The sequence below is a fragment of the Pomacea canaliculata genome, linkage group LG6 (genome assembly GCF_003073045.1).
Source record: "Pomacea canaliculata isolate SZHN2017 linkage group LG6, ASM307304v1, whole genome shotgun sequence".
Taxonomy (NCBI): domain Eukaryota; kingdom Metazoa; phylum Mollusca; class Gastropoda; order Architaenioglossa; family Ampullariidae; genus Pomacea; species Pomacea canaliculata.
Genome location: NC_037595.1, coordinates 2,425,461 through 2,446,797, shown reverse-complemented (window position 1 = coordinate 2,446,797; position 21,337 = coordinate 2,425,461). Strand labels below are relative to the sequence as shown.

General features: G+C 41.7%; 4 protein-coding genes across 4 annotated transcripts; all 4 read left to right on the top strand.

The window, feature by feature from the left end:
- Positions 1–2,560: 2,560 nt before the first annotated feature.
- Positions 2,561–4,897, top strand: LOC112565874 (perlucin-like protein). The gene is made up of 5 exons (XM_025241730.1): positions 2,561–2,685; positions 3,003–3,091; positions 3,435–3,525; positions 4,252–4,462; positions 4,745–4,897. The coding sequence occupies exons 1-5, from the start codon at positions 2,637–2,639 to the stop codon at positions 4,752–4,754; spliced, it is 450 nt and encodes a 149-aa protein (XP_025097515.1). The 5' UTR covers positions 2,561–2,636; the 3' UTR covers positions 4,755–4,897.
- A 4,406-nt stretch (positions 4,898–9,303) lies between these two features.
- Positions 9,304–11,732, top strand: LOC112565873 (perlucin-like protein). Its single transcript, XM_025241729.1, has 5 exons — positions 9,304–9,386; positions 10,045–10,133; positions 10,476–10,566; positions 11,076–11,283; positions 11,569–11,732. Exons 1-5 carry the CDS (start codon positions 9,338–9,340, stop codon positions 11,579–11,581), a joined length of 450 nt encoding a protein of 149 aa, XP_025097514.1. The 5' UTR covers positions 9,304–9,337; the 3' UTR covers positions 11,582–11,732.
- Positions 11,733–13,932: 2,200 nt separating this feature from the next.
- LOC112565871 (perlucin-like protein) lies at positions 13,933–16,086 on the top strand. The gene is made up of 5 exons (XM_025241725.1): positions 13,933–14,054; positions 14,390–14,478; positions 14,819–14,909; positions 15,426–15,636; positions 15,924–16,086. The coding sequence occupies exons 1-5, from the start codon at positions 14,006–14,008 to the stop codon at positions 15,934–15,936; spliced, it is 453 nt and encodes a 150-aa protein (XP_025097510.1). The 5' UTR covers positions 13,933–14,005; the 3' UTR covers positions 15,937–16,086.
- A 3,758-nt stretch (positions 16,087–19,844) lies between these two features.
- LOC112565963 lies at positions 19,845–20,924 on the top strand. Its single transcript, XM_025241863.1, has one exon. The coding sequence runs from the start codon at positions 19,845–19,847 to the stop codon at positions 20,922–20,924; it is 1,080 nt and encodes a 359-aa protein (XP_025097648.1).
- Positions 20,925–21,337: the final 413 nt, after the last annotated feature.

Below are 21,337 nucleotides of genomic sequence, written 5' to 3'. Positions count from 1 at the left end.
AATATTATATTACTAGGAGGTAGTCTTCGTACCTGCCAATGTCCAAGGCCAATGAGACACTAAAGTTTGAAGCTTGGTTCGGATTTCACCATTTGCCTTTTATACAAGGACATGCGCTAGAATGCAGCAGCACTTGTACAGCCATAAACATGTGTCTACATCCTGATTTTAAGCTCTCAAACTAATTGTGGTAGGGAAGGAAATATGAACGTGGTCATTTTTATCACTTTAAATGAGAATTAGAATACTTGCACACCTAAACATTTAATGAAAAAATATCATATCGATGTCTTACTATCCATGGCACACTACTAGTCATCTCACACTATAACGGGATGAAAATACGGTACACGGACGTTTCACCGCCGGACGTTTCGGCGCGGGACACTTCATTTCGGCATTTCACACGGACCTTTAGCCGAAGTCAAGTGTGTGACGCCCCTTAGCTCACACATTTCTCTCGCCATTGTATCAATGTATCAGTGAACTCTCTCTCACTATCCCTCCTCATGTGAACCGTTAGCTCACACATTTCTCTCGCCATTGTATCAATGTATCTCAAAGCTGTTGCGCATAATCTGTGACAATCAAAGTGAACTGTCTGTGAAGTCTGTGTGTAAAATTTGTTTGAAATAAAGAATTATTGCGTAATCTAGTAGTTACTTTCATTCTTTGAGAAGTAAGTAAGCTCTCTCTCTCTCTCTGACATAATGCGGCGAAACGTCCGCACACGGAAAATACTGTGAATGTAATAACCTACAGTACATGCTATCAATGTTACACTATATACTATTATGTAGTAGACATAACAAACTGCTGAAAGGTGTGATATAACTGCCTGATATTACAACTGAAGAAAGTCTTACATCTAAAATCAGATGCAGGCAAAAGCTTCTTACTTAGGTCCGGACAATAAAAACACGTATAAATGTCAACCCTTACCTACTTGTCAGGTCTTTATCATAGGAGTAGGTCTCCTCTCTCCCCTGTGGGACCCCGGGGTATGCTTGCCTAGCGAGCACTGTAAGAATAGGGTCTCTGACATCCAGCCAGGCATGTCGTAAGAGGCGACTAAGGTGGACACCTCACCTACAGGTAAAGTAGGTTGTGGTAGAGCTAACAACCCCACCATGTAAAAAAAAGCATGTTACAGTAACTAAGACCAGAGAACTCGTCTCGGATGGCGAAGGTAATGAAGCACACCAGGAAACACGACTTATGACGGACGACAGCCAAACCCGAGAGGTAGCTGGCGCTCCGACAGTGGATTTACTGAAGCCGAGGCAAAAGTTGAGGGTGGGGTGCTGGAACGTCCAGACCTTGTACCAGACTGGCAGGATGCTCCAACTAGTGAAGGAGTTTGACAACTACAACTTGGACATCCTGGGAGTCAGTGAGGTCAGATGGACCGGCACGGGAAAGAGGAGACTAGCGTCAGGACATACCATCTTGTTCTCAGGAAGATCAGACGCTCAGCACTCTGAAGGAGTAGCTCTACTCCTCAACAAGAAAACTGAAAAGGCACTGCTGGAATGGAAGCCTTATGGACCCAGGCTTTTGAGAGCAAGATTTCACTCAAAGTACACAAAGCTGACAGGTCTAGCTTGCTATGCACCATCAGAAGACTCCGAGGCATAAGACAAGGATGCTTTTTACGATCAGCTCCAGGCAGCCTCGGAGAGTGTTCCAGCCCATCGGTGATCTCAATGCCAAGGTGGAAAGTGACAACACCTGCAGGGAGCATTTCATGGGCAAGCATGGAATTGGTACCATCAATGACAACGGAGAGAGACTGGCAGACTTTTGTGAAAAAACACCCTACTGATTGGAGGCACGCTCTTCCAACAGAGACATCCACAGGGCAACGTGGACATCACCAGATGGGATCACAAAGAACCAGATAAACCATGTCATCATCAACCGAAGATGGAGGAGCTCACTTCAAGATGTCAGATCCTACAGAGGAGCAGACGTTGCCAGTGACCACACTCTTTTGATGCCCACAGTTTCTCTGAAGCAGAGAGTGGACTCCGGCAAACTGAAAAATCCAGCCACCAAACGGGCCCTTGCTATGGAAAAAAAGAACAGGTTCCAGGCACTAGGAGACATTTAAGAACTCTACTCAGGTTGAGAGATTTGTGTTACTCTATTCACGGTGATATTTCTACATACTAGGGGATGAGTCGAAGTCGTCTAGCAAGAGACATGTCTGCCATTTGGTAAGTATCTCAGTGGATACAGAAAATACAACATCTGGAAGAGGACCATGAATTTTCTGGTAGCACAGCAAAGGACCATGTGACGTCGCCAAGAAACGTCGTGACACGCAGTCGATGGGACATAGTCCAGTGAATGTGACAGCCACCTCCCACACGCAGCTGTCCTATCCCACCTCAGTAACTGACCATGAAACACGATGACACTCAATAGCTCCTGTCCTTGACAGACGACATCGTGGTGAGTACCTGACGACAGCTACGTGCGATGCGTTATTTCTCTTATCAGTAGTTATATTCCCCCCCATTAGTTATATTGCCAACCTTCTACTGTCACGTGGTACAGGTGATGGTGGACGTCCCGCAGTGTGCTGTGAGTATAAAGACTCACACTGTCTCTAAGCCCCTGTACAGACAGACATGTCGACATCAACGCTCCTCCTGCTTCTGGCTCTCACTGGCGTGTGCCGTAAGTAGGCTTCAGTCTTACTTTGAGGAGTCGAGAATAATGTTTACATTTCAGCAGCAACAACACCGCCATTTTGTCCTCGTAGTCTTTATTGTGGACTATCAGTTGTTCTTTATCGTCGTCTGACATCACATTAAATGATAAAAAGTTCTTCACCTTTCACTTCTCTATAGTCAGGGTTTCTTTTTTCTTTATTTTGTGTAATTAAAATAAATTAAATTACAGAACTTCAAAAAGTCTGATTTGCTTCGTACCTGATAGTAAAATACAGTGAGGATTCAAACAACAAAATAAAAACAGTTTTGCGATGTCTACAGATTGCTCTGTGTGTCCTAACTCCTGGACTCGATATGGCAACTCGTGTTATGCCTACATCAGGCAGCCACTTCCGTGGGTAGTTGCTAGGGTAAGTTTCTGATTTTAAACTAATTTTGCCTGAGTTGACTTTTAAACTCAAACATACATCAACAGATGTGGGACAAAAATCATTTAATTTGGGACAGCTAATGTGGCAATTTATTTGATGTATTATGTCATAAGATACTTCTGTAAGTTTTTAAAATTTCTTTCTTCTGGTTATTTAGCTGTCGAGTTTCTTTAGTTGCTATGATGATTTTTAAACAAGTGATCCTGCTTTACGCATAGTAACACAGATTAATTATGCTTTAGACAAACGATAAAAATGTCATTGTCTCCAGGATACCCCATGGAAGTAGGTGTCAAGTGCTAATTTGTTTTATTCTTGACAGAGTCTCTGCAGGTCGTTTGGTGGTCACCTTGTCGAAATCACCTCAGCCTCGGAAAACACTTTTGTTCGGAATTTGATCAACAGCAGGGTAGGTAAGTGACTACATTCACGAAAGGCGCACCATCATCACCTTGTAATACTGTGAAATGGGTTTTATAGCAGGTCCCTCTAGATTTTTCCTACATGAGCAAGAAAAATAAATATGTGTCCAGATCCGCAGTGTGTACATACTAGCCCTTAGACCAGGGGTGAGCAATTAATTTTCCCAAGGGGCCGCATGAGAAATTGGGATGGTTTTAGAGGGCCGGACTGATATAGTTAACTCAGTTTTACCCAATACTGTGTATATAGTATATATAGTATATATACTGGCGGGCGGGCCGTTCAGAGACAGGTGGCGTGCCGGATGTAGCCCGCGGGCCGGCCTTTGCCCAGGTCTGCTTTAGACCATGTTCATGCTGGAAACGGCCCCGAACTATCACAATTCTATACAGACATTTTATGAATACTCAAATATTTTACAAGATATTTTTGTATGTTACAATCACCTATTGACTTAAAATATAGAACTGAGTTTTTTTTAGTCATACTGCATCATTCTGGTCTGAAGCTGTCATCACTACCTTCAGGGAAACAGTTTCAATAATGACATTGAGTCCGGATAACGCCATTCATGATGGAAGGTTTAAAAAAAGCAGCAGAAATAGCTCTAGAAAGATTTCCTGTAGTGATAATTACAATATATATTATATATTTAAAAACTAATATTTGTTTGCTCTACTGTGCCTGTGAGAACTGTTCTATCTTTGACCTCTCAGCTGGCAAGGTCTGGTTGGGAATCAACGACTTGCTGCAAAATGGACTCTGGGTATTAACATCTAATGGAAGAGGCATTCCTTACTCCAACTGGGCACAGGGACAGCCGGACAACTTGTATAATAGCCAGGCCTGTGGCGCCATCTTCAGCAACGGGCAATGGGATGATGAATATTGCAGTGTCTCGCGCATGTTTTCTTTTGTCTGTGAGAAGTGAGTACAGGTGTTGTCACCACAGGTGTTTATTAAGAGTCATTATTGTCCCAAGTATTAAAGCGATATTTTTACCATCTAACGGGATATTTACTCGCAAGGTCTGTGAAGACAAACCGTAAATAGTTCTTACAATGTATTTTCTGCGGTATTCCTACTTCTTTAAATCTTTCATGATTTCGATCTTTTCTATAAAGTGCGTTCCACTGTTATTGTGGCAATACAATTTTGAATACAGCTACAAACAATTTTGAAAAGTTTATTGCTTTTTACTTATTACAGAAGGCTGTAGAAGTAACAGGAGAAATCGCAGTCCACGAAGAGATGATTCGATAACACAGTATTTGCAGTGACAACCGTCTCTGGATACTTGAGGAGGATGTTTTCTGAATATTTTTCAGTTTCATCGGAACGATAATAAACAAATGCGCATTACTTGAGTATTTTATCTTGTGATCTTTCTTGTTTCTTCTTGAAAAAGTTTGGTTGTTATTGTTAAAATAGCTTTAAGGGTCGTCAACATTTGCTACAAAAATGCTCAATGGAAAAAAATCTTATATGACTATAAAAATACAAATAAGTCAAAATATTAATATTCTATATATATATATTTTCATATCGAACAACGAAAATAATAATATCAGCCCAACTCACATAATACCACAAAACAACTGTCAACATTGTTGACATATAAAAATAAACATTTTACGTGTTCTTCACGTATGCGTGTGCGTATGATCTACGTCGAAATGACGTAAGAACTGCGGTGGACGTTGGCGCATAATTATGACTAATTGTTTCAGGAGGTTTGCGTGCAGTCAAGACAGTCGTCTCTCATATGCAATATATATATATATATATAAATATTCTTAGCCTCGACATTTTCAGGTATCACTGTTTTGAGTGAATACAAGAATGCAGCCTCTAAGAACGCACGTGCTCTCACACCTAAACATGTACAGACACACGCACAGACTTGTACACACATATGCACATGTACACACACATGCGTACCCGCACACTTAGTTGTAATTCCACGCAAACCATAAAATCTGGTCCAAGCAAGTGAAGTCCAAGGTGTTTGAATCTTTGGTTTTCAGCCGCTTTTTTAGTCTTAATATTTGCCTAAATTGAGCAATCAATTTATATATATATACGTGTGTGTGTATGTTTGTACGTTTGTGTGTCTCTCAACTACTGGCAGCAAAAGCAGACAAGAATAATCTGAACATTTTCAACTTGGAACTTGGAACGTCAACTTTACACAAAATAAACGATTTATTCATCATATTCATTCGTGTTACCTTTTTCTTTGTGGTTTTGTGGTAGAGATGATGATGATGATGACGATGATGATGATGATGATGATGATGATGATGATGATGAGGAGGAGGAGGAGGAGGAGGATGGTGATGACGTTTCGACGTATAGAAGCTGGACTGTATAAACACCAAGCTAATTAATTTAGAGTGGTGCTTGTGGCTGAGGTGGTGGACAATCAAAGACGGTAGACACTGGGCATTACGTGGCATCTTCAATGATTGTGATTCTATTATTAATGCTGATGGCCATTTTGAAAATAAAACTTTGGTAAAATAAATGTGGTGTTGGTGGCGACAATGATGATTGCCATCTGTTGAGATAGAGGTCTATGTCACATAGCACCAGTGACAGCGGTGGTAAACAAGTAAAGCGTGTAAACATGTAAAAGTAAACGCACTGGAAAGCCTTTGAACACCTACACTCTAGACTCCAGACGTAAAGAAAGGAAATCCAAGAGAAGCAGTCTCAAGTTCTACCCAGGTCCAGCCAAGTTCTGTGAGGCTTCCAACAACTGCAGCAGCTTCCAGCTCGTTTCTCTCAACACATTGAGCAAGAATTTCGTGGTATCTTTTAAGCGTTCAATGCCTGAATGTGCATGTAAAATAAGCTTAAATTGCATTCTTTTCAGAAAAACGAGCACAAACTTTCAACATTGTAAACGCGTCTAACTAAATTACAATCCTTGTTTTCTGTATTTCTCTTTCTCTTTTCCTCAACCCAAGAATGCATATTTTCTCACTTACGTCCTGGCGACTGATCAAACACTTGTGGTCATATCTACTTACTCTCTCTCTCTCTCCAAACTACTATCATTCATTCACATGCATTAACATTCTTTTCTCAGTCTCACATGTTAATGTTAAAATCGCGTGATATGAAAGCACACACAAATACTCCCACATACACAGGTACAGTATATACTCCCACATGGTTGCGCGCGCACAAACACACACACACATGTTGTCTTTTCTTATTTTCGGCAGACGACAACGGTAAACAACCTTTCATGTGAATGCATCATCCTACAATGTTCCGACAATCTGCGATACGGTTTTTGGCATTTTACAACCATCGGAGATTACTTAGTACTTCACTGTTGTGTTGTATGTAAATCATACAAGCTACACAGACTTTAATAGGATGCTATGATTAATTTTGTAGTGTAGATATTGATGATGGTGACAGCTTTGTATGCTGCGTTGTCAGCAGATATCAGTTGTATGGCTGTGTGGGAAATATTATATTACTAGGAGGTGGTCTTCGTACGTGCCAATGTCGAAGGTCAATGAGACACTAAAGTTTGAAGCTTGGTTCGGATTTCACCATTTCCCTTTTATACAAGGACATGCTAGAATGCAACAGCACTTGTCCATCCAAAAACATGTCTACATCCTGATTTTAAGCTCTCAAACTAATTCTGGTAGATAAGGAAATATGAAGGTGGTCATTTTTATCACTTTTAAATGAGAATGAGTATACGAACACACCTTAACATTTAATAAAAAAATAGAATATCGATGTCTTACTATACATGACACTCTACTAGTCATCTCACACTTTAACGGGATGAAAATACTGTGAATGTAATAACTACAGTACATGCTATCAATGTTACACTTTATACTATTATATAGTATACATAACAAACTGCTGAAACGTGTAATATAACTGCCTGACACTACAACTGAAGAAAGTCTCACATCTAAAATCAATGCAGGCAAAAGCTTCTTGTTTAGCTTTGGTCACTAAACACGTGTAAAAGTCACCCATTACATACCTGTCTTAGGTGTTTATCCTAGGAGTAGGTCCCCTTGCTCTCTTGTGGGACACCTGGGTATGCTTGCCTAGCGAGCATTGTAAGACTAGGGTCCCTGCCATCCAGCCAGTCATGTCGTCAGAGGCGACACCTCACCTAGAGGTAAATTAGGTTGTGGTAGGGCTAACAACCCCACCATGTAAAAAAAAAGCATATTACAGTAACTAAGACCAGAGAACTCGTCTCGGATGGCGAAGGTAATGGATCACACCAGGAGACTGGACTAATGACCGACGACAGCCAAACCCGAGAGGTAGCTGGCGCTCCGACAGTGGATTTACTGAAGCCGAGGCAAAAGTTGAGGGTGGGGTGCTGGAACGTGCAGACCTTGTACCAGACTGGCAGGATGCTCCAACTAGTCAAAGAGTTTGACAACTACAACTTGGACATCCTGGGAGTCAGTGAGGTCAGATGGACCGGCATCGGAAAGAGGAGACTAGCGTCAGGACATACCATCTTGTTCTCAGGAAGATCAGACGGTCAGCACTCTGAAGGAGTGGCTTTACTCCTCAACAAGAAAACGGCAAAGGCACTGCTGGAATGGAAGCCTTATGGACCCAGGCTTTTGAGAGACTAAGATTCCATTTAAAGGACACCAACAGAAGACTCCGAGGCAGGAGACAAGGATGCTTTTTACGATCAGCTTCAGGCAGCCTCGGAGAGCATTCCAGCCCACGACATGTTGCTCATCATCGGCGACCTCAATGCCAAGGTTCGAAGTGACAACACTTGCAGGGAGCATGTCATGGGCAAGCATGGAATTAGAACCATCAACGACAAGGAAGAGAGACTGGCAGACTTTTGTGAAGAAAACAACCTACTGATAGGAGGCACACTCTTCCCACACAAAGACATCCACAAGGCAACATGGACATCACCAGATGGGAGCACAAAGAACCAGATAGACCATGTCATCATCAGCCGCAAATGGAGGAGCTCACTTCAAAATGTCAGATCCTACAGAGGAGCAGACGTTGCCAGTGACCACAGTTTTGTGATAGCCACAGTTTCTCTGAAGCTACGTCGATCGCGAGGAAAACAGGCACGTCAGTAGAGAGTGGACTCCGGCAAACAGAAAAATCCAGCCACCAAACGGGCCTTTGCTATGGAAAAAAGAACAGGTTCCAGGCACTAGGAGACATTTAACTTTAAGCACTCTACTCAGGTTGAGAGATTTGTGTTACTCTATTCACGGTGATATTTCTACATACTAGGGGATGAGTCGAAGTCATCTAGCAAGAGACATGTCAGCCATTCGGCAAGTATCTCAGGGGACACAGAAAATACTACATCAGGACCATGAATTTTCTAGTAGCCCAGCTAAAGACCATGTGACGTCACCTGGTAGCACAGCTAAAGACCATGTGACGTCACCTGGTAGCACAACTAAAGACCACGTGACGTCACCCAGCAACGTCGTGACACGCAGGCGATGAGACGTAGTCCAGTGAATGTGACGTTCCCATTCAACAGCCACCTCCCACACGCAGCTGTCTTGTCCCACCCCAGCAACTGACCATGAAACACGATGACACTCAATAGCTCCTGTCCTTGACAGACGACATCGTGGCGACAGCTACGTGCGATGCGTTATTTCTCTTATCAGTAGTTATATTCCCCCCATTAGTTATACTGCTAACCTTCTACAGTCACGTGATACAGGTGATGGTGGACGTCCCACAGGGTGCTGAGAGTATAAAGACTCACACTGTCTCTAAGCACCTGTACAGACAGACATGTCGACATCAACGCTCCTCCTGCTTCTGGCTCTCACTGGCGTGTGCCGTAAGTAGCATTCAGTCTTACTTTGAGTCATCATCATCATCATCATCATCATCATCAAACTCTTCGTGCATCAGGTTGCACATAAGGCCTCAACCAGAGTCCGCCACCGATGTCGATCGGCTGAAACCCGCTCTAGGTGACCCTATGTCCAGCCCTTTCCCTTCATCTCCCTTTCCACTGTTCTTCTCCGAGTTTCCTTTGGGCGGCCTCGTTGTCTTCGGCCGTCTGGAGTCCATCGTAGGGCGACTGTGGAGAGGTCTGCTGTCTGCTGGCGGAGCACATGTCCAATCCATCGCCAACGCCTTCGTTGAACCTGCGTAGTGATGGACTTGGTTTCAGTACTTACTTTGAGTACCCTAGAATAATGTTAACATTTCAGCAGCAACACGGTCATTTTGTCCTCGTAATCTTTATTGTGGACTATCAGTTGTTCTTTATCGTCGTCTGACATCACATTAAATGATAAAAAGTTCTTCACGTTTGACTTTACTTTAGTAAGGGTTTCTTTTTACTTTTTTGTGTAATTAAAATAAATTAAATTACAGAAGTTCAAAATGTCTGTTTTGCTTCGTAGGTGATAGAAAAATACATGGTCTCTAACTTTTACGACAGTGAGGATTCAAACAGCAAAATAAAAACAGTTTTGTGATGTCTACAGATTGTTTTGTGTGTCCTAACTCCTGGACTCGATATGGCAACTCGTGTTATGCCTACATTGGGCAGCCACTTCCGTGGGTAGATGCTAGGGTAAGTTTCTGATTTTAAACTTATTTTGCTTGAGCTGATTTTCAAACTCAAACATACATCAACAGATGTGTGACAAAAGTCATTTAATTTGGGACAGCTAATGTGGCAATGTATTTGATGTATTGTTTCAGAAGATTCGTCTGTAAGTTTTTCTAAATCTCTTTCTTCTGGTTATTCAGCTGTCGTGTTTCTTTAGCTGCTAGGATGATTTGTAAACACGCGATCCTGCTTTATGCATAATAACACATTAATTATGCTTTGGGCAAACGTTGAAAATTTCATTGTCTCTAGGATACCCCATGCAAGAAGGTGTCCAGTACTAACGTGTTCTATTCTTTACAGAGCTTCTGCAGGGCGTTTGGTGGTCACCTCGTCGAAATCACCTCAGCCTCAGAAAACACTTTTGTTCGGAATTTGATCAACAGCAGGGGCGGTAAGTGACTACATCCAGGAAAGGTGCCCCATCACCTTGTAATACTGTGAAATGAGTTTTATAGCAGGTCCCTCTAGATTGTCCATACATGGACAAGCGTGTCTTCACATCGACATGGTGGTCATTATAGCCTTAAGACCATGTATTTGTTGGAAACTGCTCCGAACTATCACAATTCTATACAGACTTTTTATGAATACTCAAATATTTTTCAAGATATTTTTGTATGTTACAATCACCTATTGACTTGAAATATAGAACTGAGAGTTTTTTTAGTCATACTGCATTATTCTGGTCTGAAGCTGTCATCCTACCTTCAGGGAAACAGTTTCAATAATGACATTGAGTCCGGATAACGCCGTTCATGATGGAAGGTTTAAGAAAAGCAGCAGAAATAGGTCTAGAAAGATTTCCTGTAGTAATAAATACAATATATATCGTATGTTTAAAAACTAACATTTGTTTGCTCTACTGTGCCTGTGAGAACTGTTCTATCTTTGAAATCTCAGCGGGCAAGGTCTGGTTGGGAATCAACGACTTGGTGCAAAACGGACGCTGGGAATTAACATCTAATGGAAGACGTATTCCTTACTCCAACTGGGCACGAGGAGAGCCGAACAACTGGAGTAACCAGGCCTGTGGCGCCATCTACAGCAACGGGCAATGGGATGATGACCTTTGCTCTGTCTCGCGCACGTTTCCTTTTGTCTGTGAGAAGTGAGTACAGGTGTTGTCACCACAGGTGTTTATTAAGAGTCATTATTGTCCCAAGTATCAAAAAGATATTTTGACCACCTGACTACAGTGATATTTTTGGCAAGTTCTGTAAAGACAAACTGTAAATAGTTCTTACAATGTATTTCCTCCGATATTCCTACTTCCTTGAATCTGTCAAGACTGCTCTGTTTCATAAAGAGATTTCCACTGTTATTGTAGCAAGACAATTTGAATACAGCTGTAAACAGTTTTGAAAAGTTTATTGCCTTTTACTTATTACAGAAGGCTGTACAAGTAACAAGAGAAACAGCAGTCCACGAGGGGAGGATTCGGTAACACAGTAGTGGCAGTGACAACCGTCTCTGGATACTGTAGGAGGCAGAGGATGTTTCCTGAACATTTTTCAGTTTCATCGGAACGATAATAAACAAATGCACATTACTTGAGTATTTTATCTTGTGATCTTTCTTTTTTCTGCTTGAAAGAGTTTGGTTGTTATTGTTAAAAGAGTTTTCTAGTGCCGTCAACATTTGCTACAAAAATTCTCAATGGAAAAAGTCTTATATTGACTATAAACAACCTGACACAAATAAGTGAAAAAATTAAGATATCTATTTACATCGTACAAAGAAAAAAATGAATAATATCAGCCCAACTCACATAATACCACAAAACAACTGTCAACATTGTTCAAAACCAAAATAGACATAAAAGTATATCCACATAAACATTTTACGTGCTCTTCACGTATACGTTACGTATGATCTACGTCGAAATGACGTGAGAACCGCGGTGGACGTTGGCGCATAATTATGACTAATTGTTGGGAATCAGGGCAGTTCCCTGATGCGTGTAAGACAGGGCTCATCTTCAAGTTACCCAAGGAAGGAGATCTTGGAGACTGCAATATTTGAAGGGCTATAACACTTCTTTCCCTCACCAGCAAGGTCTTTAGCAAGATTGTTCTGTCAAGACTGACGCCAACCTTTGAGAAAGACCTCCGACCATAGCAAGCAGGATTTCGCCCTGGGCGATCCTGCTCTGAACACATCTTTATTCTGCGACAGATTCTGGAGCAGAGCAACGAGCTGTACATCAATTTCATCGACCTGGAGAAGGCTTTTGACAGCATTCACCGAGAGTCCTTATGAAAGATCCTGACGCATTACGTAGTCTCTAAAAACTTGTCCATGTCGTTGCAATGCTGTACAACGATTTCAAATCCCAGGTTGTCTGTGACATGAAGCTCACAGACCCCTTCAACGTCAGTACTGGAGTGAAGCAGGGCTGAATTCTGTCGCCGTTCCTCTTCACCCTAGTCATGGACTGGAGCATGAAGACTTCCACTGCCAATGAGAGGAGAGTGATCAGATGGACCACGACTATGACAGCAACAGCAACGCTGGAAGTCTTTGACTTTGCTGATGACATTGCCCTGCTGTCACACCGCCACCAAGACATGCAGGAAAAAACAAAGGCCTTCTCAGAAACAGCTGGAAACCTTGGCTTGAAGGTCAGCGCAAAGAAAACGAAAAGTATGAGAGTGAACGCCAGAGTCCAAGACAGCATCAAACTAAATGGAGAAGAGATTGAGGAAGTTGACAGTTTCACCTATCTTGGGTCCAAAATGTCAAACACCGGGGATGCGGAGGTGGAGATTAGAGCCCGACGGGCGAAAGCCAGCCTGGCCTTCGCCTCACTCAGGAGCACATGGAAGAGAAAAAACATCAGTCAGAAGATCAAGCTGAGAATCTTCAAGTCAAATGTGATCAGCACCCTCCTTTGCGGATCAGAATCTTGGAAGATGACCAAAACCATCAGTAACAAGCTTGACGTCTTCCAAAACAGATGCCTCAGGCGCCTACTTAACATCTTTTGGCCAAATAAGATCACCAACGAAGAACTCCACCGAAGATCTGAAACCAAGTCCATCACCACGCAGGTTCAACGAAGGCGTTGGCGATGGATTGGACATGTGCTCCGCCAGCAGACAGCAGACCTCTCCACAGTCGCCCTACGATGGACTCCAAACGGCCTAAGAAAAGGTCACCCAAAGAAAACTTGGAGAAGAACAGTGGAAAGGGAGATTAAAGGAAAGGGCTGGACATGGGTCACCTAGAGCGGGTTTCAGCCGATCGACATCGGTGGTTGAGGCCTTATGTACAACCTGATGCACAGAGAGAAATAGGAAGATAGGTCTCCTCGCTCTGTTTCTACAGAACCCTCTCTCAGCTAACGAGACTTTTAGACGAGGGTCAGCCCCTTAGTTGCAATATTGTTCACAGTCTGTCTCTCAACATTTAAGCTCTCTCAGGTTGAGAGGTCTGTGTTACTTTATTCACATTGATATTTCTACATACTACATCTGGAACAGGACCATGAATTTTCTGGTAACACAGCTAAAGACCATGTGACGTCGCCAAGCAACGTCTTGTCACGCAGTCGATGTGAATGTGACGTTCCCATTCAACAGGCATGTCCCACACGCAGCTGTCCTGTCCCACCCCCAGTAACTGACCATGAAACACGATGACACTCATCCTGGTGAGTACCTGGCGACAGCTGCGTGTAATGCGTTATTTCTCTTATCAGTAGTAATATTACCCCCATTAGTTAGAGTGCCAACCTTCTACTGTCACGTGATACAGGTGATGGTGGACGTCCGGGAGCGTGCTGAGAGTATAAAGACTCACACTGTCTCTAAGCACCTGTACAGACAGACATGTCGACATCAACGCTCCTCCTGCTTCTGGCTCTCACTGGCGTGTGCCGTAAGTAGGCTTCAGTCTTGCTTTGAGGAGTCGAGAATAATGTTAACATTTCAGCAGCAACAGCGCCATATGGTCCTCGTAATCTTTATTGTGGACAATGGGTTGTTCTTTATCGTCGTCTGACATCACATTAAATGATAAAAAGTTCTTCACGTTTCACTTCTCTAAAGTCAGGGTTTATTGTTACTTTATTTTGTGTAATTAAAATAAATTAAATTACAGAACTTCAAAAAGTCTGGTTTGCTTCGTACCTGATTGAAAAATACATGTTCTCCGACTTTTAAGACAGTGAGGATTCAAACAGCAAAATAAAAACACTTTTGCGATGTCTACAGATTGTTTTGTGTGTCCTAACTCCTGGACTCGATATGGCAACTCGTGTTATGCCTACATTGGGCAGCCACTTCCGTGGGTAGAAGCTACAGTAAGTTTTTGATTTTAAACTAATTTTGCCTGAGTTGACTTTTAAACTCAAACATACATCAACAGATGTGGGACACAAGTCATTTAATTTGGGACAGCTAACGTGGCAATTTATTTGATGTATTATGTCAGAAGATGCGTATGTGAGTTTTTTTCCCTCTCTTTCTTGTGGTTATTCAGCTGTCGTGTTTGTTTAGCTGCTAGGATGATTTGTAAGCACGTGATCCTGTTTCACGCATAATAACACACATTAATTATGCTTTAGACAAACGTTAAAAGTTTGTCTCCAGGATACCCCATGCAAGAAGGTGTCCAGCACTAACTTGTTCTATTCTTTACAGAGCTTCTGCAGGGCATCTGGTGGTCGCCTCGTCGAAATCACCTCAGCCTCGGAAAACACTTTTGTTCAGAATTTGATCAACAGCAAGGGCGGTAAGTGACTACATCCACGAAAGGCGCCACATCACCTTGTAATACTGTGAAATGAGTTTTATAGCAGGTCCCTCTAGATTGTCCATAAATGGACAAGCGTGTCTTCACATCGACATGGTGTACGTTCTAGCCTTAAGACCATGTATATGTTGGAAACGGCTCCGAACTATCGCAATTCTATACAGACTTTTTATGAATACTCAGATATTTCACAAAAAGATATTTTTGCATGTTACAATCACCTATTGACTTGAAATATAGAACTGAGAGTTTTTTTTAGTCATACTGCATTATTCTGGTCTGAAGCTGTCATCACTACCTTCAGGGAAACAGTTTCAATAATGACATTGAGTCCGGATAACGCCATTCATGATGGAAGGTTTAAAACAAAAGCAGCAGAAATAGCTCTAGAAAGATTTATTGTAGTAATAAATACAATACATATTATATATTTAAAAAGTAATATTTGTTTGCTCTACTGTGCCTGTGAGAACTGTTCTATCTTTGACTACTCAGCGGGCAAGGTATGGTTCGGAATCAACGACATGGTGGAAAATGGACGCTGGGTATTAACATCTAATAGAAGAGACATTCCTTACTCCAACTGGGCACCAGGAGAGCCGAACAACTTGTATAATAACCAGGCCTGTGGTGCCATCTACAGCAACGGGCAATGGGATGATGAATATTGCAGTGTCTCGCGCACGTTTACTTTTGTCTGTGAGAAGTGAGTACAGGTGTTGTCACCACAGGTGTTTATTAAGAGTCATTATTGTCCCAAGTATTAAAGCGATATTTTTACCATCTAACGGGATATTTACTCGCAAGGTCTGTGAAGACAAACCGTAAATAGTTCTTACAATGTATTTTCTGCGGTATTCCTACTTCTTTAAATCTTTCAAGATTTTGATCTTTTTCTATAAAGTGCGTTCCTCTGTTATTGTGGAAAACAATTTTTTGAATACAGCCGCAAACAAATTTGGAAAGTTTATTGCTTTTTACTTATTACTGAAGGCAGTACAAGTAACAAGATAACAGCAGTCCACGAGGGAATGATTCGGTAACACAGTAGTGGCAGTGACAACCGTCTCTGGATACTGTAGGAGGCAGAGGATGTTTCCTGAACATTTTACCGTTTCATCGGAACGATAATAAACAAATGCACATTACTTGAGTATTTCATCTTGTGATATTTCTTGTTTTTGCTTGAAAGAGTTTGGTTGTTATTGTTAAAAGAGTTTTCTAGTGCCGTCAACATTTGCTACAAAAATTCTTAATGAAAAAAAACTTATATTGACGATAAAAAACCCGACACAAATAAGTCAAAGTATTAAAATATCTATTCATATCGTACAAAGAAAATTAGAATAATATCAGCCCAACTCACATAATATCACAAAACAACTGTCAACATTGTTCAAAACCAAAATAGACATAAAAGTATATCCACATAAACATTTTACGTGTTCTTCACGTATGCGTGTACGTATGATCTACGTCGAAATGACGTGAGAACCACGGTGGACGTTGGCGCATAATTATGACTAATTGTTTTAGGAGGTTTGCGTGCAGTCAAGACAGTCCTCTCTCATATGCAATATATATAAATATTCTTAGCCTCAACATTTCCAGGTTTCACTGTTTCGAGTGAACGCTTGCACACGTAAACAAATACAAGAATGCAGCCACTAAGAACGCACGTGCTGGCACACCTAAACATGTACAGACACACACACAGACTTGTACACACATGCACATGTGTCACGACCACGTCACACACTGACGTCACCTCCTCACACGCGGTGTTCACGCGCATTCGAACAACACAAAACACAACTATTTGTCTGTCGGCTTCTCGTCTAATCTTTACTAAACATAACCCGCTGTCGTCTTTGCCCTAAGGTTTCTTTTCTTTTGGCTCTTACTTATCCTCTCTCTTGGAGGATAGATGACGACAGCTCGTATACACACAAAATCCACCTAGAAAGAAGTTACACAAACTTTTCTCAAAACTAACTCAAATAGGATATTCATCATCCCCTGTCACTCATCATTATCATCTCACACTACATTTTCTAACTCAACCAGTCTTGCACCAAGAAACGGAGCGCCGCTCTGGAACTCGGTCCAGAATTTAAATGGGCTCCCTGAGAGTTTATAGTAAGTTTAAAAACACTTACTGTAACTGTCCACAGTGTCACTGAGACGCACGCAGAAAGACGTGATCTCTGCGTCAGGAACGCTCCCACTCAATCCACGACGAGCGTACAGGCTCACTTACACACTTTCTAAACACACTAAGATACACATTCCACCCGGATCTCCGTAGGTGGCACGCACACACTCCAATCTGCTGTTCCGAACGCTGGGGTCGCGGAGCAACACTTCAGGACGTCGACGGACTGAACTCCGCCCTGGACGCCCGACACACGACGCAACTGGAGGACTCACTCTCTCCCCCCTTGGCCCTGGACAACACCTTCGTCTAACCCCACTTCAATTATTCACGGTCTCTGTAGCCACACGTACATCCAGACTTCTCTCACTGAGTTCGCCGCCTCTCTTTCTCTCTCTCTCTCTCAGTCGTCTGCTCCCTTCCAAAATCTTTTCTCCCCACTCCACTCTAAAATTGCGTCATATTATGACGTCGGATTATGACGCCAAACCATGACGCATCAACCACACTCACACACGGGTAAGGGCGATAATCCCTGCCTACCTATTCCTAACAACCTGTTCCTAACAACAGCTACAGACACATGCGTACCTGCACACACACATGAACACTTACACACATGCAGATCCATGTATATCTCTAAAAACATTCACACACACACACACACGTAGATGCAGACACCCGACAAAGTTCTTGGTGTCCAACCTTAAATGAACTAAAGATGTTGACATGATTTCAAAACTAATCTCGAGGCCGCGTTTAACAATGTGTTATAACCACAATCAAAGCACAGTGAACAAAACAGTTTGCACAGCTGTTGTCTGCCTCCTGATGGCTTGTAATATGTATACATGCGACTTTGGAGAACATTTTCCTGAAATTTACAGAAAGTATTAGAAAATGTTTTTGACAGGCACACAGTGCGTTTTTAAGATACTCAAAGTGGTGTACAGATAACGAACACTGACCAACAAGACCATAATAATGCCATTGAAACTCCTACCTTTGTAGTCGATGTGTCTTGGAGATCATGACAGGAGTAAGCAAACTGCCCCAAACAGGTGTTTCCTTGATGCCTTAGCAATCGTCTTGGGAAATATTAAGTGTCATGATCGCTGTAGGCCCACCGACAATCTTTTGCCAAAAGGAGCGTGTTAGCGACCAGGACAAACAAGAGTTGTCTATGAGTTTGCTGGAGCTTCTTTATGAACGCAGTTTTGAGCTTAAACTTCAATGATCCGTTGTCCCCTTTGCACCCAAGTGCTCATCAGAGATATTCAGACAGACCCTTAGGCACACTTTCACATGGACAAATTCCACACACACACACACTGACACTTAACTCACATACCACTGTGCGCACACACACACACACATTGACACTTAGGTCACATACTACACACACACACGCACACACACACATTCACGTTCAATACCCAAGAGACCCAACAGTTGCTCACAGGAAGAAGGGAGCAGTGGAGGCAGATAGCTACTAAATACTTCAATATAATCTCAGGATTATTTACTCAAGTACAACACACCCATCAGACAAGTGGTTTTCTGTTGACAGTGAAGCCTAGTACATGAATTCTTGTTTCGGAAAGTATATTTTCTGTACACAAAGCAAATTAGCTGTGTGATTTTCAAAATAATTATAACTGCCGTAAAGTGTCAGATAAACAAGAGCTATCAGAGGGAAACAATTGTGAACCACACAAAAAAAAAAAAAAAACTTTGGAATTTTTTTTCCATAAACGCTTGAAACTCTTATGAATGCATTTTTATCAGTACAAAGAAAAGTTTGTAAAATTCGGCTTTCTAGAACTTTTCAAAAATATTTTTTCTTGAGTATAGGTAGTAGATTTATAAAAATGCTTACTGAATTTCAAAACTATTATCTTTGTCAACATGCTTATCCTTAACAATGAAATTGCCGACGACAATAATATAAGGCGACATTTTTAAAGTATATAAATTCCTATCTAAATGCTGGGTTCCATTTTTTCCAAAGAAACCTTTTCATAAATTGCGGTTGTAGTCAGTCACAGAAGACACTTTGCTTTATTTGTGGTAAGGCTGTTGGAACTGTAGGTGGAGGCCATTTTAGTATGAAGCACCAACAAGAAAGACTTCTGAAAACCTAACTTGTAAACTTCTTTGTTGAATATTTATCGCTTCTTTGTGAAAATATTATATTTTACAAACATACTTATTTCTAAGAGACTTTTTCGAATCGAAAGAATCGGAAGTTATATTTAATAAAATTCGTATTTTTGTGGGACAGTAATATTATTGGATCACATCTCACAATTAAGCTAATTAATAAATTTGCTATGGGATAATTAATAAGGTAATTTCTCTTGACCTGAACCGAACCACTGCACGAATTAAGCTCGCTCTGTTTCAAATTGTCTTCAATGCAATATTCTAGATGAACCAGGTTTGACCTGATCTCACCTTAATTGTCATTTACTATTACAAAATAATTTGTCAGCAGACCGGGTTCTGTTTGTCACAGAAGTCTTTCATAAAGCCCGATGCTTCAATAAAGGTAGATTGGTATTATTTACTAAACCTTCTGAAGACGGGCCTCATGCTACTGGTATGAAATAAATTCTCTCGTAAAATTTATACCTAAATAAACTGACTAATAGCTGATTCTTAAAGACTAGTGTTCGGAACCAGAAGTCGACAGGAAAACTAAAAAGACTTGCTACTCGTGTCTGTTATTTTCATTCATTATCTTGTTATCTGCCATAATGAATTTATCTTTAACTATTTCAGGCAGCGATCCTAAAACTAAAATATCATATCTTCCTTGGAATAACCCAGATAACATTTTAAGCTATCAAGCCTATACAGACACAGTGTTTCATTATAACAACATATTGAAACCTTTAGTTATAAGTGTGGGCGTGTCCACCAACATCATCAACTGTGTGGTGTTCACTCGCCAAGGACTGAGAGACCGCATGAACCTCTGTCTCTTTGTCCTGGCGCTGGTAGACATGACCTACCTGGCCTACTCTCTCATATTTACTCTCGCCTTCTGGATTAGATTGCTGGAGCCGATACTAGGTGAGGAGGTGTATCAGAAGACCTACTATTATGCTACAGGTGCCAATTTCGGGTTTAGAGAGACCTCGGCCTGCATCAGTGTATTAATTGCTGTAGAGCGCTGTGTGTGTGTAGTCTTTCCTCTCCGGGCCAACAATCTCATGAGCACCAGAACCATGGGCATCCTGCTTGTTGCCATAGTGATTGGCATGCAGCTAGCGTTCGTTACGACACCTATTAAAAGGTATGTGCTTCCTACCTACGACAACATCACGGGCGAGACGAGGTGGAGGATGGTTCCGTCAGCTGCCTGGCAGAACAGCGAAGGTCTTCTCCGCTATGATGTCATCGAGGACACGATCATGATGGTCATCTTTCCCCTGGCAACCTTCATCCTGGTGTCGGGGGCAACAGCCATCACGGTTGTCAAGCTGAGAGCCGCCATGTCGTGGAGGGAGAAGACCAGCTCAACCAGTAGTGATGCTCAGGTCCAGCAGGTGGCGCTGACCAAGATGCTTGTCCTCGTCTCGTGCATCTTCATCGCCAGCAAAGTGCCGTGGATCGCACTCACTGTGGCTCGCATTTTCTATCCCGACTTCTCTCCTTCTGGTCGTCAGTCCAACGTGTTCCGGGTGGCAGAGCTGATTGCCTTTTACTTCCCTTACGTCCACAGCGCCGTCAACTTCTTCATCTACATCTCGCGATCCTCGAGATACAAGTCTGAGCTGCGGGCCATCTGTAACTGTCCTTATAACGGTTATTTTCACAAGGGGTCTGTATAGATATCTTTGAGATTCTCAGGAACCTGCTAGCAGTGGATAGAAGGTTTTTTTTTTAATTTTTTGAAATTTATATCACAGTCAAATTTTAATACATTATACCAGAATATGTATAAGTAATTGAGTATCGTTAGTCTATACAGTCATAAAATGTTCTTTTGTATTAAGTTTTATTAAGCCTGAAAAAATTAAAGTTTATTTTACTGCTTAGTAAGTTATCGTATTTAATGGGTGGTTTATAAAGGTTATAAAAATGTAATATTTTACAACTATGTAATGCTTAAGAAATGACTCCTAAGGCCAGTAAATGTGGTGCACCATATTGCATTTATTTATGAAAACCAATAGTATTTTTAGCTGAACGAAAATTCGCTATTTACATTTAATATTAGCCGGTATGAAGACAGTTCTCTAAG